At 44.1% G+C, this 13,525-nt stretch overlaps 1 protein-coding gene across 4 annotated transcripts in view; it reads right to left on the bottom strand.

Moving 5' to 3' along the window:
• The window catches only part of dnai1.2 (dynein, axonemal, intermediate chain 1, paralog 2), a 113,801-nt gene that overhangs the window by 99,146 nt on the left and 1,130 nt on the right, over nucleotides 1–13,525 (bottom strand). For 2 of the 4 annotated variants that reach the window (XM_078409729.1, XM_078409703.1), the window contains exons 2-3: nucleotides 4,138–4,194; nucleotides 1,296–1,373 (exon numbers count right to left, since the gene is read on the bottom strand). In XM_078409729.1, coding sequence (XP_078265855.1) covers nucleotides 1,296–1,373; nucleotides 4,138–4,194 — 135 coding nt within the window. The remainder of the gene's footprint in view (nucleotides 1–1,295; nucleotides 1,374–4,137; nucleotides 4,195–13,525) is intronic. The other 2 variants (XM_078409711.1, XM_078409720.1) reach the window with 1 other exon arrangement.

The following is a 13,525-nucleotide window of genomic DNA, read 5'->3' on the forward strand; positions in this document are numbered from 1 at the left end:
AAGGGGAGGGAGTGTTGCAGTATTAATCAAAGAATCTATTTCTGCTGTAAGAAGGGATGACATATTAGCGGGTTCCTCAAATGAAGCTATTTGGGTGGAATTGAGAAATAGAAAAGGGGCATGCACCTTACTGGGTGTATACTACAGACCCCCAAACAGTCAGAGGGAAATAGAAGAACATATTTGTAGGCAAATCTCGGGGGTGTGTGAAAACAACAGGGTAGTAATAGTAGGGGATTTCAACTTCCCGAATATTGATTGGGATAGCCAAAGTGTCAAGGGCCCAGAGGGTGCAGAGTTCCTAAGGGTCATCCAGGAGGGCTTTTTGAGCCAATATGTTGAAAGTCCATCAAGGGAGGGGGCGGTATTGGACTTAATCTTGGGAAATGAGGCCGGACAGGTGGCTGAAGTGTCAGTGGCAGAGCATTTTGGTGACAGTGATCACAATTCAGTGATATTTAAGGTGGTAATGGAAAAGGATAAAGAGGGACCAGAGGAAAGAGGAAAATTTCTAAATTAGGGCAAGGCCAATTTTAATCTGATAAGGCAGAAGTTGGCCCTGGTGGACTGGGATCAGCTTCTCGTGGGGAGGACCGCATCAGAACAGTGGGAGTCATTCAAAGGAATAATTGAAAAAGTACAGAGGAAGCATGTTCCCCTAAAGTTTAAGGGTGGGACAAACAAGTCCAAAGAACCTTGGATGTCGAACGATATAGTAGGATTGATTCGGAAAAAAAGGGGGGCTTTTGGAAGGCATAAAGAACTTAAGGCACAGACATCATTAGAGGAATACAGAAGGTGTAGGTCGGTTCTTAAAAAAAGAAATTAGGAGAGCAAAAAGGGGCCATGAGATAGCACTAGCGGGCAAAATAAAAGAAAATCCCAAAGTGTTCTATAAGTATATCAAGGGTAAGAGGATAACGAGGGAAAGAGTGGGGCCCATCAGGGACCATAGTGGAAAGCTGTGTGTGGAGCCAGAGGATGTAGGAGATGTTTTAAATGATTTTTTTGCATCTGTTTTTACGAGGGAGGAGGGCGATGTGGACTTAGAAATGGAGCAGGAGGGTTGTGATGTTCTTGAGCATATTGCTATTGACAGGGAGGCGGTGCTGGAGGCTCTGGCAAGCATGGTGTTCAGTGAACAATCTGGTCCTGAACTCCTCCAAAACAAAGGAACTTATAATTGACTTTAGAAAAACCAGTGTAGAATACGACCCACTCTACATCAATGGGGTCTGTGTGGAAAGGGCACCCGCTTTCAGGTTCCTGGGTACGCACATCGCAGAGGATCTTACCTGGTCTACCAACACCATCACCACAGTAAAGAAGGCACAGCAGAGACTCCACTTCCTGAGGATCCTCAGGAAAACAACCTGCAGGAGAAGCTCATGTTGTCCTTCTATCGCTGCTCCATCGAGAGTGTGCTGGCATACTGCATAACCACATGGTATGCCAGCTGCTCAGAAAAGGACAGGAAGGCCCTTCAGAGGGTCATCACGACGGCCCAGAAGATCATCGGCTGCTCACTGCCCTCCCTGGAGCACCTGTTCAGCCTAAGCTGCCTCAGTAGAGCAGGCAAAATAATAAAAGATCATCCCACCCCGGCCACCGTCTGTTTGTTCATCTGCCCTCTGGTCGACGTTTCAGGTCGATCAAATCCCGAACAAACAGACTTAAGAACAGTTTTTACCCCAGGGCCATACGAGAACTGAACACTACCTTTGCACTAGGCAACACCGTTAAAAAATCTTGTACTTAATATAATTGTATTTATGTATTTTTGCATTTATTGCATATATGTTTGTACGCACCGTCAGGATTGGCTATTTTTTAATTTCGTTGTACTCGTTGCAATGACAATAAATGAATATTATTATTATTATTATTATTATTATTATTATTATTATTATTATTATTATTATTATTATTATTATTATTATTATTATTATTATTATTATTATTATTATTATTATTATTATTATTATTATTATTAATAAAAGTGGATAAGTCTCCGGACCCTGACGAGATGTATCCCAGGATGATGAGAGAGGCAAGGGAGGAGATTGCGGGGGCTCTGGCACAAATTTTCAGAGCCTCTCTTGCAACAGGGGATGTACCGGAGGACTGGAGGATAGCTAATGTGGTGCCATTATTTAAAAAGGGCAGTAGGGATAAACCTGGGAACTACAGGCCGGTGAGTCTGACATCGGTGGTGGGGAAGCTGCTAGAAAAGATTCTGAGGGACAGAATCAGTCTTCACTTGGAGGATCGAGGGTTAATTAAGGATAGTCAACATGGCTTTGTTAAGGGAAGGTCGTGTCTGACTAACTTGATTGAATTTTTTGAAGGGGTGACCAAGGAGGTAGATGGGGGTAGTGCAGTGGATGTGGTATACATGGATTTCAGTAAGGCTTTTGACAAGGTCCCACACAGGAGACTAGTCAAGAAGGTAAGAGCCCATGGGATCCAGGGCACCTTGGCAAAATGGATAAAAAACTGGCTTAGTGACAGAAGGCAGAGGGTGATGGTAGAAGGGTGCTTCTGTGACTGGAGGCCGGTGTCCAGTGGGATGCCGCAGGGATCGGTGTTGGGTCCCTTACTGTTTGTAATCTACATAAATGATCTGGATGTCAACGTACAGGGCATGATCAGCAAGTTTGCAGATGACACAAAGGTAGGGGAGGTGGTGAATAGCGAGGAAGGGATCTGCAAGCTGCAGGAAGATATAGATGAGATGGTCAGATGGGCGGAGCAGTGGCAGATGGAATTTAATCCTGAAAAGTGCGAGGTGATGCACTTTGGCAGAAATAACTTGGAGAGGGAGTACACCATGAATGGAAGGACCCTAGGGAAGACAGGGGTACAGAGGGACCTTGGAGTACAGGTACACAAGTCCTTGAAGGCAGCAGGACAGGTGGACAGGGTGGTCAAAAAGGCATATGGGTTACTGGCCTTCATTAGCCGGGGCATCGAATATAAAAGTAGGGGGGTAATGATGGAATTGTACAGAACACTGGTGAGGCCACAGCTGGAGTATTGTGTACAGTTCTGGTCACCACATTATAGAAAGGATGTGATAGCTTTGGAGAGGGTGCAGAGGAGATTCACCAGGATGCTGCCAGGGATGAAGGGCCTCGGCTATGAGGAGAGACTGAGCAGACTGGGGTTGTTTTCCCTGGAGCAGAGAAGGCTGAGAGGGGACATGATCGAGGTGTACAAGATCATGAGGGGCATAGATAAGGTAGATGGCGGGGAACTTCTTCCACTGGTGGAAGGTTCAACAACGAGGGGACATAGATACAGGGTAAGGGGAGGGAGGTTTCGGGGGGATGTGAGAAAGAACTTTTTCACCCAGAGGGTGGTTGGAGTCTGGAACTCACTGCCTGGGGTGGTGGTGGAGGCGGGAACACTCACAACGTTTAAGAGGCATTTGGATGGGCACTTGAAATGCTACAACATTCAGGACTAAGGTCCAAATGCGGGAAAATGGGATTAAAATTAGACTGTGTTTGGTAACGGGCGGCGTGGACACGATGGGCCGAAGGGCCTCTTTCTGTGCTGTAGGACTCTATGACTCTATGACTCTATGAAAAACTGCAGAAATGATAAAATACGTCAATATCCTAATACTGAATGATCCTGATGAAAGAACATTTTTAGCTAAAACAACAAAAGAAACCATCTCTACTACAACAAAATATAATATCTCTAATTGACTATATCAGCTAATAGCATAGATTCTCATTCGTGTCACAGTTTCCGAGCTGAATCTAAGAATAATTGAAGCAACCCTACAAATTTTCCCTTCAATGTGTTTGACTCATTTATTACACAATTCCGTTTTTGAAAGTTTCATAAAATCTATAAGGCAATCTCCTTCCAATCAAAAGAAATGTGTGTTTCCAGCCTATTATATTTGATATTTAGAGATCAGGTTAATGAGAAACTGATACAGACACATAAATTCCTACACTTTTACTTTTAACAAGCCGTCCATTTTAAATCAACTTCTTTTCTAATGATAAATCCAATCATCCAGCAGTGTTTCCAATAATGGGAGCTCTGTAAACTTATTAGCTATTTACACTAATGGTACACGAGAGTTTATTTTCAAATCTATTAATTAAAACTACTTACCTTCTTATACTTTTTTGATATAGGCTTTGCAGTTGGTGTTGAAGGCACAATGTTAACCTATTTGAAGAATAAATTATTAATGTAAAATTAAATAATTTAATGGTATATTTATCAAAATGTATATCCAATAATGGGTTAACATTCTAAAAAAATGGCCATACAATTATTTCTTCCTCAAACTTTTTCAATTTGCAGAAATTCATCACTGCTTGTACAATATTCTAACAACAAAAACCTAATAATAGACATAAAATAAATTTAGTAAATATTGATTACTGTAAACAATAAATATGAGCTCCTAGTTAGGAGATTTATTAAGTTGGATTCTATTGTCTCAATTATCAGGACAAAATTTAATTTCTGAGTCCTGTGGCGGTCCCTGGGTATCAGGCCACTCCTAGGGTCAGCACCCTCGGCACTTGACAGACAGGCTTAAGGGGTTAATACTCAGCCCGTTTGGGGGAGTGGTTCATCCCTACGGCTGAAAACAGGAGACATCAAGCTGAAGCCAATGCTCGTTTATCACTCAAAAACACCATGAGCAATGATGGGATTATTAAAAGTGCATCTGCCTGTGATTTGGAAATCAAACCAGAAGGTTTCAAATGGACACAAAGAGCTGGTGTAACTCAACAGGTCAGATATGCATCTCTGGAGAGGTGAGGATTTAGGTCGAGACCCTTCTTCAGACTCCAATGTATTAACCAGTGTTTTGACCAGCATCTGCAGTTTCTTGTTTTCAACAAACAAGAAGCCCTGGTTGACAATAAATATTTTCACACAGTTTTATGTGATACTTTTGCCAAGCAGTGAAGTGATATTGTGAAAAAGATAACCTTGAACATAAAGCATTGTTAGTGATTGATAATGCTCCAGGCCTCCCCGAGAATCTTGATACCCTTCAGATATGCAATCCTGTAGAAGTGGCTTCTTCCACTGCAACAAGAAGTTCTTAAACAAGTTCCACCCAATACAACTTTCTTACTGCAACCAATGGATCAGATAGTCAATTCTAATTTCAAAGCTTACTACCTTTGTTACATCTTCATACAACTTGTCGAGGACCAGATGGCTAATCTATCAAGGAATTTTGGAAAAAATAACACATCAAAGATAATAGTAAAGTAGCCTGGGATGAAGTAACTCAAAACTGCATGAACAGTCTGAAAGAAGTTATGGATAGAGGATGCAATGACTTACTGGAATTTGATGAGGAACCTTCAGCAATCATTAATAACATCGTCAGGCTGCTAATGAAGGGGGAGTGGAGGATGCCAGCGTTAAAGATGTGGAGAAGCTAATGGAGTCTCACAGTGAGGATTTAACTGTTGAAGAACTGTATGAATGGCACAGCAACATATCTAGAGTGAGGCTGAAGACGCTGACAACCCTGCTTCAGAGACAGAGACAAAGCCAGAGAAACCTCCCACCACTGAATACTTCAGTGAAAGCATCAAAATGATTACAGAAATCATGGACCAGTTTACCGAGAATGACCTTGACTGGAAGCGCGATAGCAAAGTGGAAAGCGGGGTGGCACAGTGAAGCAGTGGTAGAGTTGCTGCCTCACAGCATAAAGACCCAGGTTCGATCCTGACTATGGTTGCTGTCTGTACGAAGTTTGTACGTTATCCCTGTGACCGGGTGGGTTTTTTCCAGTTGCTCCAGTTTCCTTCCTAGGGTTGTCAACTGACCCGGACAACGGACATCCCGTATTTTTGGCTAAATTGGTTTGTCCCCTACAGGATTGCCCTTGTCCCGTATTAGACCCGAGGGGCACTTTAGGCCCGGACACTGTAGGCCCGGATGCTGTAGGTCCGGACACTGTAGGCCCGGGGACCGCTATAGGTCTGGACACTGTAGACCCGGGGATCGCTCTAGGTCTGGGCAGTGTAGGCCCGGGGGTCCGGGCATCGCTTAACGGAGGTTGCGTAGCAACCCGCCTTCCGGCCCGGGCAGCCGCCATTGGTGGAGCGGGAGCACGTGGCCACTGGCTGGGTGAGGTCAGGTGGGGCGCGGGGCGGTGATGTCACCTTGTCCCTTATTTGGGAGTGAGATATTCCTCCCACATTCCAAAGATGTACAGGTTTGTAGGTTAATTGGGTTCTGTAAATTGTCCCCAGTGTATAGGATGCCAAACTGGAATAACATAGAACTAGAACATTGGTTGGCAGATTCGATGGGTTTTGATCATTACATAGAAACATAGAAAATAGGTGCAGGAGGACATTTGGCCCTTCGAGCCAGCACCGCCATTCATTGTGATCATGGCTGATCATCTACAATCAGTAACCTATGCCTGCCTTCTCCCCATACACCTTGATTCCGCTAGCCCCAACAGCTCTATCTAACTTTTAAATTCATCCAGTGAATTGGCTTCCACTGCCTTCTGTGGCAGAGAATTCCACAAATTCACAACTCTCTGGGTGAAAAAGTTTTTTCTCATCTCAGTTTTAAATGGCCTCCCCTTTATTCCTAGAATGTGGCCCCTGGTTCTGGACTCCCCCAACATTGGGAACATTTTTCCTGCATCAAGCTTGTCCAGTCCTTTTATGACTTCCTTGAGGCAGAAGCTATTCTGTGTGAGGCTTTAGTCAACCTGTCCTGAAACTACAAAGAGAATCACCTGAGAACCAATCCATTTAAAACCCAAGTCTGCGCCTTCCACTTGAAGAACTATGCAAATCGAAGGTTGAAGATCATATGGAATGGAGTCAGATTGGAGCACTGTGACAGTGCAGTCTATCTCGGTGTGACTCTTGATCAATCCCTGACCTACAAAGCACATATAAACCAAGCTTAAAGGAGTAACTTCAGTCTGAAGAAGGGTTTTGACCCAAAACGTCACCCATTCCTTCTCTCCTAGATGCTGCCTGACCTGCTGAGTTACTCCAGCATTTTGTGATACCTTCGATTTGTACCAGCATCTGCAGTTATTTTCCTACACAAGCTTAAAGCGAAAGTCAATTCCAGAAATGCACTTCTTAGCAAGCTGAGTACCTCAAAATGGGGAACAAATTCTAAAACCATTCGATCAACAGCTCTGGCTCTCTGCTTCTCCACTGCCGAGTATGCCTGCGCAGTGTGGGAGCGCTCAGCTCATGCAAGGAAGATTGATCCTGTGCTAAACACAAGCTGTCGCTGCATCAGTGGATGCATGAAACCTACCAAGACTGACCCCATCTACCTACTCTCTGGTATTGCACCTCCTGGAATCAGAAGAGCTGTAGCCAGTCAAAAAGAACGCCTCAGACAATCAGAGGATGAAAGACATCCCCTACATGACCACCCTTTGCTACCTCAGTGTTTGAAATCACGCAGAGGTTTCCTCTCTTCTGTCCATCCCCTGGACTGCAGTGCATCGTCCAGAAGGCTCAAACTCTGGGAAGAGAGACTAAAGAAATCTCCAGAAGACATTCACATGGCAATCGATCCCTCTGAGAAACTCCCACCAGGTTCTGACCAACCGTGGATAACCTGGCACAGTCTCAACAGACTGCGGATAGGCATGGGGAGGGGCAAATCGAACATGCTGAAGTGGGGATACACTGAAGATGCGGCAGACTTCGAGTGCGGACGGGGCTTCCAGACTATGGAACATCAACTGAACTGTGACATGCTGCATGACACATGTCTTGTAAAGGATCTTGCAAAGGCCAACAATGTGGCACTAAAATTTGCTTGCTATTGGAAAACAGTTGTGTGATGACACTATAAATAATAACTTTATATGTTTCTAGAAGATCCCCTCTCATCCTTCCAAATTCCAATGAATACAAGCCCAGTCTTTCCAATCTTTCCTAATATGACAGTCCCGCCATCCCGGGGATAAACTTCGTGAACCGACACCGCAGTCCCTTAATAGCAAGGATGTCCTTCCTCAAATTAGGAGACCAAAACTGCACACAATACTCCAGATGTGGTCTCACCTGGGCTCTGTACAACTGCAGAAGGACCTCTTTACTCCTGTACTCAAATCCTCTCATTATGAAGGGCAACATGCCATTAGTTTTCTTCACTGCCTGCTGTACCTACATGTTTACTTTCAGTGACTGGTGCATAAGGACACCCAGGTCTCGTTGCACTTCCCATTTTCCTAGTCTGACACCATTGAGATAATAATCTGCCTCCTTGTTCTTGCCGCCAAAGTGGATAACCTCACATTTATCTACATTATACTGCATCTGCCATGCATCTGCACACTCACTCAACCTGTCCAAGTCACCCTGCAACCTCCTGGCATCCTCTTCGCAGTTCACACTGCCACCCAGCTTTGTGTCATCTGCAAATTTGCTAGTGTTACTTTTAATTCCATCATCTAAATCATTAATAAATATTGTAAATAGTTGTGGCCCGAGCACCGAGCCTTGCGGCACTCCACTCGCCGCTGACTGCCATTCTGACAGGGAACAGTTTATTCCTACTCTTTGTTTCCTGTCTGCCAACCAATTCTCTATCCATGTCAATACCCTACCCCCAATACCACGTGCTCTAATTTTCCCCACTAATCTCCTGTGTGGGACCTATCAAAATAGATTTGGGTCAAAGGGTCTATTTCCATGCTGTAAGATTCTATGCTCGGCATGAACAAAGTATGATCCCATGTTACTACGGCATCAATACAAGTTCTGAGCTGGAGGCGAATTTCCTGGTTTTCAAACTCTTAAATTGTTAATTCCACTCTTCAAATGCGTGGGTTTTCTCTGAGATCTTCGGTTTCCTCCCACATTCCACAGACGTACAGGTATGAAGGTTAAATGGCTTGATGTATATGTAAATTGTCCCTAGTGTGTGCATGATATTGTTAATGTGGGCAGGGACCGCTGGTCGGCACAGACTCGTTGGGCCGAAGGGCCTGTTTCTGCACTGTGTCTCTAAACTAAACTAAATGGGTTATTTCTCAGAACTTAGTGATATTAGCCTGCCTCTAGTTAGAAGAAAATTGCATATAGCCCTTTCCTAAACATTAAGGGCACAGATAAGGTTCCTTTCAGTTCAGACAATAGCATTCTAGAAACAAAATCTCCTAACTGGAAGGTTATCTTGACTGAATGTGGAACTGACTCATATGAATTATGATTTTTTTTTAATGAAGTATTGAGAGAAGGGCACAAGCATATCAAAAATGCATGAGGCTGGGAAAGAAACTTTCAGTGAAGATTGAGAGAAAGAAAATAAATACTTCAGTTTGGCTCATGAGAGTCTGAGTCGAAAAATTAGGATAGTTATCCCTGTCTACTTTTCAACCAAATAAATATTTTAAATGATTATTTGGCACACAGGCATGCTCTCTGGATGGTGTTGGTGTAAGATTCCTTACAGATTTACACAGAAGGAAAATTTAACGGGGCAGAGAGAAATTAAACAAATATTTTGTCTGTCTTCATAGAAGAAGATACAGTAAACTTCCTGAAAATAGTGGCGAACTGGTTTAGAGTAAATGAAGATTTTAAAGAAATTGGCATTAGCAGCAACATAGCATGGGGGTAATTCATGGGACTTAAAAATGACAAAATGGGTTGGACCTTATGACTTGTATGCTTGGTTTTTGAAGGTGGTGGTCGATGGATGCACTACTGGTTATCAACCTCCAGAATTTTAATCTGACGGGCGTGGATCTATTGGCCCCAACCCTCCCCCAACTGACAACCCGTAGACCCGTTGCCGGCCGGGCAGTCTCCCCCGGGGCCGTGGGCGGACGAGGTGAAAGGGGAGAGGGAGGCACTAACCCCGGCCCCGGGCGGCCATCGCGGCGGCCAGAGTGAGCCGTGGACCTGTTGGGTGCAAACCTCTCCTGCAGCGGCAGCTCGACGGTGACAACCATCTTCTTTGACCCTCTGCTGCCACTCCGCACCACGGGAGGAAGGTCAAACGCTGGGCATGCCGGGACGGGCGCCGGTCCTCCCGGCTGGGGGTGGGGGGGTGCATTGGGAGAGCATTTATTTAACTTTATTTCGTTAATTGCTTTTAAAATGTGAGAAAACTTGATCAATCGAGACCTCAGGCGAATGGGGAGTAGGGTGGGGTTAAAATTGTTGCGCTATCGTGTACCGTTTTGGCTGTATTTTGGGTACGTACAAACTAACAAAGCGACAAACAAACAAGATGAGAGTTTTAGTAATATAATATATATATATATATATTCTGGTACACAAATGTAGCACACAGCGTAGGTTTACTAGGTTAATTCCCGGAATGGCGGGACTGTCATATGTTGAAAGACTGGAGCGACTAGGCTTGTATACACTGGAATTTAGAAGGATGAGAGGAGATCTTATCGAAACGTATAAGATTATTAAGGGGTTGGACACGTTAGAGGCAGAAAACATGTTCCCAATGTTGGGGGAGTCCAGAACAAGGGTCCACAGTTTAAAAATAAGGGGTAGGCCATTTAGAACTGAGATGAGGAAAAACGTTTTCAGTCAGAGAGTTGTGAATCTGTGGAATTCTCTGCCTCAGAAGGCAGTGGAGGCCAATTCTCTGAATGCATTCAAGAGGGAGCTAGATAGAGCTCTTAAGGATAGCGGAGGCAGGGGGTATGGGGAGAAGGCAGGAACGGGGTACTGATTGAGAGTGATCAGCCATGGTCACATTGAATGGTGGTGCTGGCTCGAAGGGCCGAATGGCCTCCTCCTGCACCTATTGTCTATAACTATGTGAAAAAGAAGGGAAAGAGGCACCAAGGAGTTAACAACCAAAGATAGACACAAAAAGCTGGAGTCACTTAGCGGGACAGGCAGAGAGAAGGAATGGGTGATGTTTCGGGTCAAGACCCTTCTTCAGACTGGTTGGGGATATGGGAAACAACAGATATAGATGATGATGTAAAGAGATAAAGAACAATGAATAAAAGATATGCAAAAATGTAACGATGATAAACTGGCCATTGTTAGCTGCTGTTTGGGTGATAATGAGAAGCTAGTGCGACTTGAAGGGGGGGGGGGGGGGTAGAGAGAGAGAGGGAATGCCGGGGCTACCTGAAGTGAGAAAAATCAATATTCATACACAAGCGAAATATGAGCTGCTGTTCCTCCTATTTGCATTTAGCCTCATACTGACAATAGAGGAGACCATGGACAGAAAGGACTTTGTGGGAATGGGAAAGAGAATTAAAGTGTTTCGCAACCAGGAGATCAGGTAGGTTCAGGCTGACTGAGCGAAGGTGTTCAACGAAACGATTGCCCAGTCTACGTTTGGTCTCGCCGATGTATAAAAGTCCACATCTTGAACAACGGATACAGTAGATGAGGTTGGAGGAGGTGCAAGTGAACCTCTGCCGAACCTAAAAGGACTGTCGGGGTCCCTGGACAGAGTCAAGGGAGGAGGTATTGTCAAGTCAAGTCAAGTCAATTTTATTTGTATAGCACATTTGAAAACAACCCACGTTGACCAAAGTACTGCACATCGTGACAGGTGTTGCATCTTCTGCGGTTGCAGGGGAAGGTGCCTGGGGAGAGGGGTGGTTTGGGTGGGACGGGATGAGTTAACCAGCAAGTTGCAGAGGGAACAGTCTCTGCGGAAGGTAGAAAGGAGTGGAGCTGGGAAAATATGGCTCGTGGTGGGATCCCGTTGGAGGTGGTGGAAATTTCAGAGGATTATGTGTTGTAATCCAGTTGGCCTGGCATCAGTAGCAGGAAAATGCTGGAATGTATTATTCAAGGCACATAGAAAATAACAGTAGGATTGAGTAAAGATAACAAAAATTTATGATAGAAAGATCATGCATGAACTATATTTGTTTTGAGATTGCAACCAGCAGTCCAGGTAGGATGAATCAGTTAATACGATACATTTTAATTTTTCAAAGGCCTTTCATAATGTAACTCCGAAGAAATTATTAGACAATATCAGATTACATAATATTAGGAATACAATACAAATGTAGATTGAGAATTGATTAATGGACAGTAAAGACCAAGATGGAAAGATTTTCAGATATAAAGGAATTAAGGGATACGGTATTCAGTTGACAATATGGAGCTGAGGTAATGATTCATCAGATATGAGGGGCAAATGGCCTTCTCCTGCTTCTATTCCTCATGTCTTGTTTGCTGCCAAGCTATTTATCCTACACTTTCATTGGTACCATTTTATGGCACAAGTTATAAAAACTCCCTCCTGTGCACTATTTCTCTAGGAGCATAATTGGAACAGCATTTTTACCAAGTATAGCAAATTCCCATTTTGGTGCTTTAAGATAGGAAATGAAAAGGAGCTGTAATCTACTGCAGGGGACAGCAGCAGGATGCGATGGTAATAAAAATGATACCGAACTAGTGATCTGATAATATAAGTTGAAATTGCACCATGGTAATTGGGCAAATTAAATTCCGGCAATTGAATAAATTCTGAAATTAAAGGTCGACATAAAATAAGTACGGCAAGCGCTGACTCGTTGACTATTTTGCCGAACACAAGCACTCACTCGGCCTATTCGATCTCCCAGTTACTGACCATTTTAATTCCTCTTCCCATTCTCATACCACCTTTCTGTCCTGGGCCTCCTCCGTTGCCAGAGTGAGGCCACACACAAACTGGAGGAACAGGAACTCATACTCCGCTTGGGTAGCTTACAACCCAGCAGTATGAACATTAATCCTCCAATTTTAGGTAACTCCCGAACCCCTCTCCACTGTGCGCCACGTGAACTTGCACCTATTTCTCCCATCCCCCTCCTATTCCACCTACATTCCTTCCTATTGCTTCACAATTCGCAGCTCTTGAATCCTTTAGTCTCATGCCTTCTGTCTTTTCATCTCTGACCTTTGTCCAACTGTCTACCTTTCCACTCCCCCAATCAGTCTGAAGAAGGGTCCCAACCTGAAACTTCACATTCATATTCTCCAGAGATCCTGCCTGACCCCCTGAGTTATTCCAGCACTGTTTCTTTTTTGTAAACCAGCACCTGCAGTTCCATGTTTCTGCATAAAATTTGGCATGTAAATATAGTTTCATTAACAGAAGTGAAATCTGCTGATTTTGCCTGCTGTGATAGATATCCCATTCCAGACCCACTGCTAATCTCATTGGTACAATTGCCTCTAAGATGGCCGAGGGTTGTAATGACAGCCAGTGTGGACAATGATTATCGGCTATCAAAAACTCATGAATGAAAACAATTGGAGATGGGGCATTTGGAAGATTAGCACTTCATAGCTTAATACCCAAGGGCATGGGCATTGATTTCTCCAGCTTCAAGTAATTCCTTCCCCCCCCCCCCCCCCCCTCTATTGCCCCATCCAGTGCACACTCTTTTCAGCAACTATCTCCCGCCATTATTGGTCACTACCTCTTTCCCTATCCTTATTTCCTTTATATATTTCCCTTTTATCTCCTCCCCATCCCTTTCCAACCGTATCCTTCCCCCTGTTTTATATCTCACTCATCT

Source organism: Rhinoraja longicauda, chromosome 1, assembly GCF_053455715.1.
Source record: "Rhinoraja longicauda isolate Sanriku21f chromosome 1, sRhiLon1.1, whole genome shotgun sequence".
NCBI lineage: Eukaryota > Metazoa > Chordata > Chondrichthyes > Rajiformes > Arhynchobatidae > Rhinoraja > Rhinoraja longicauda.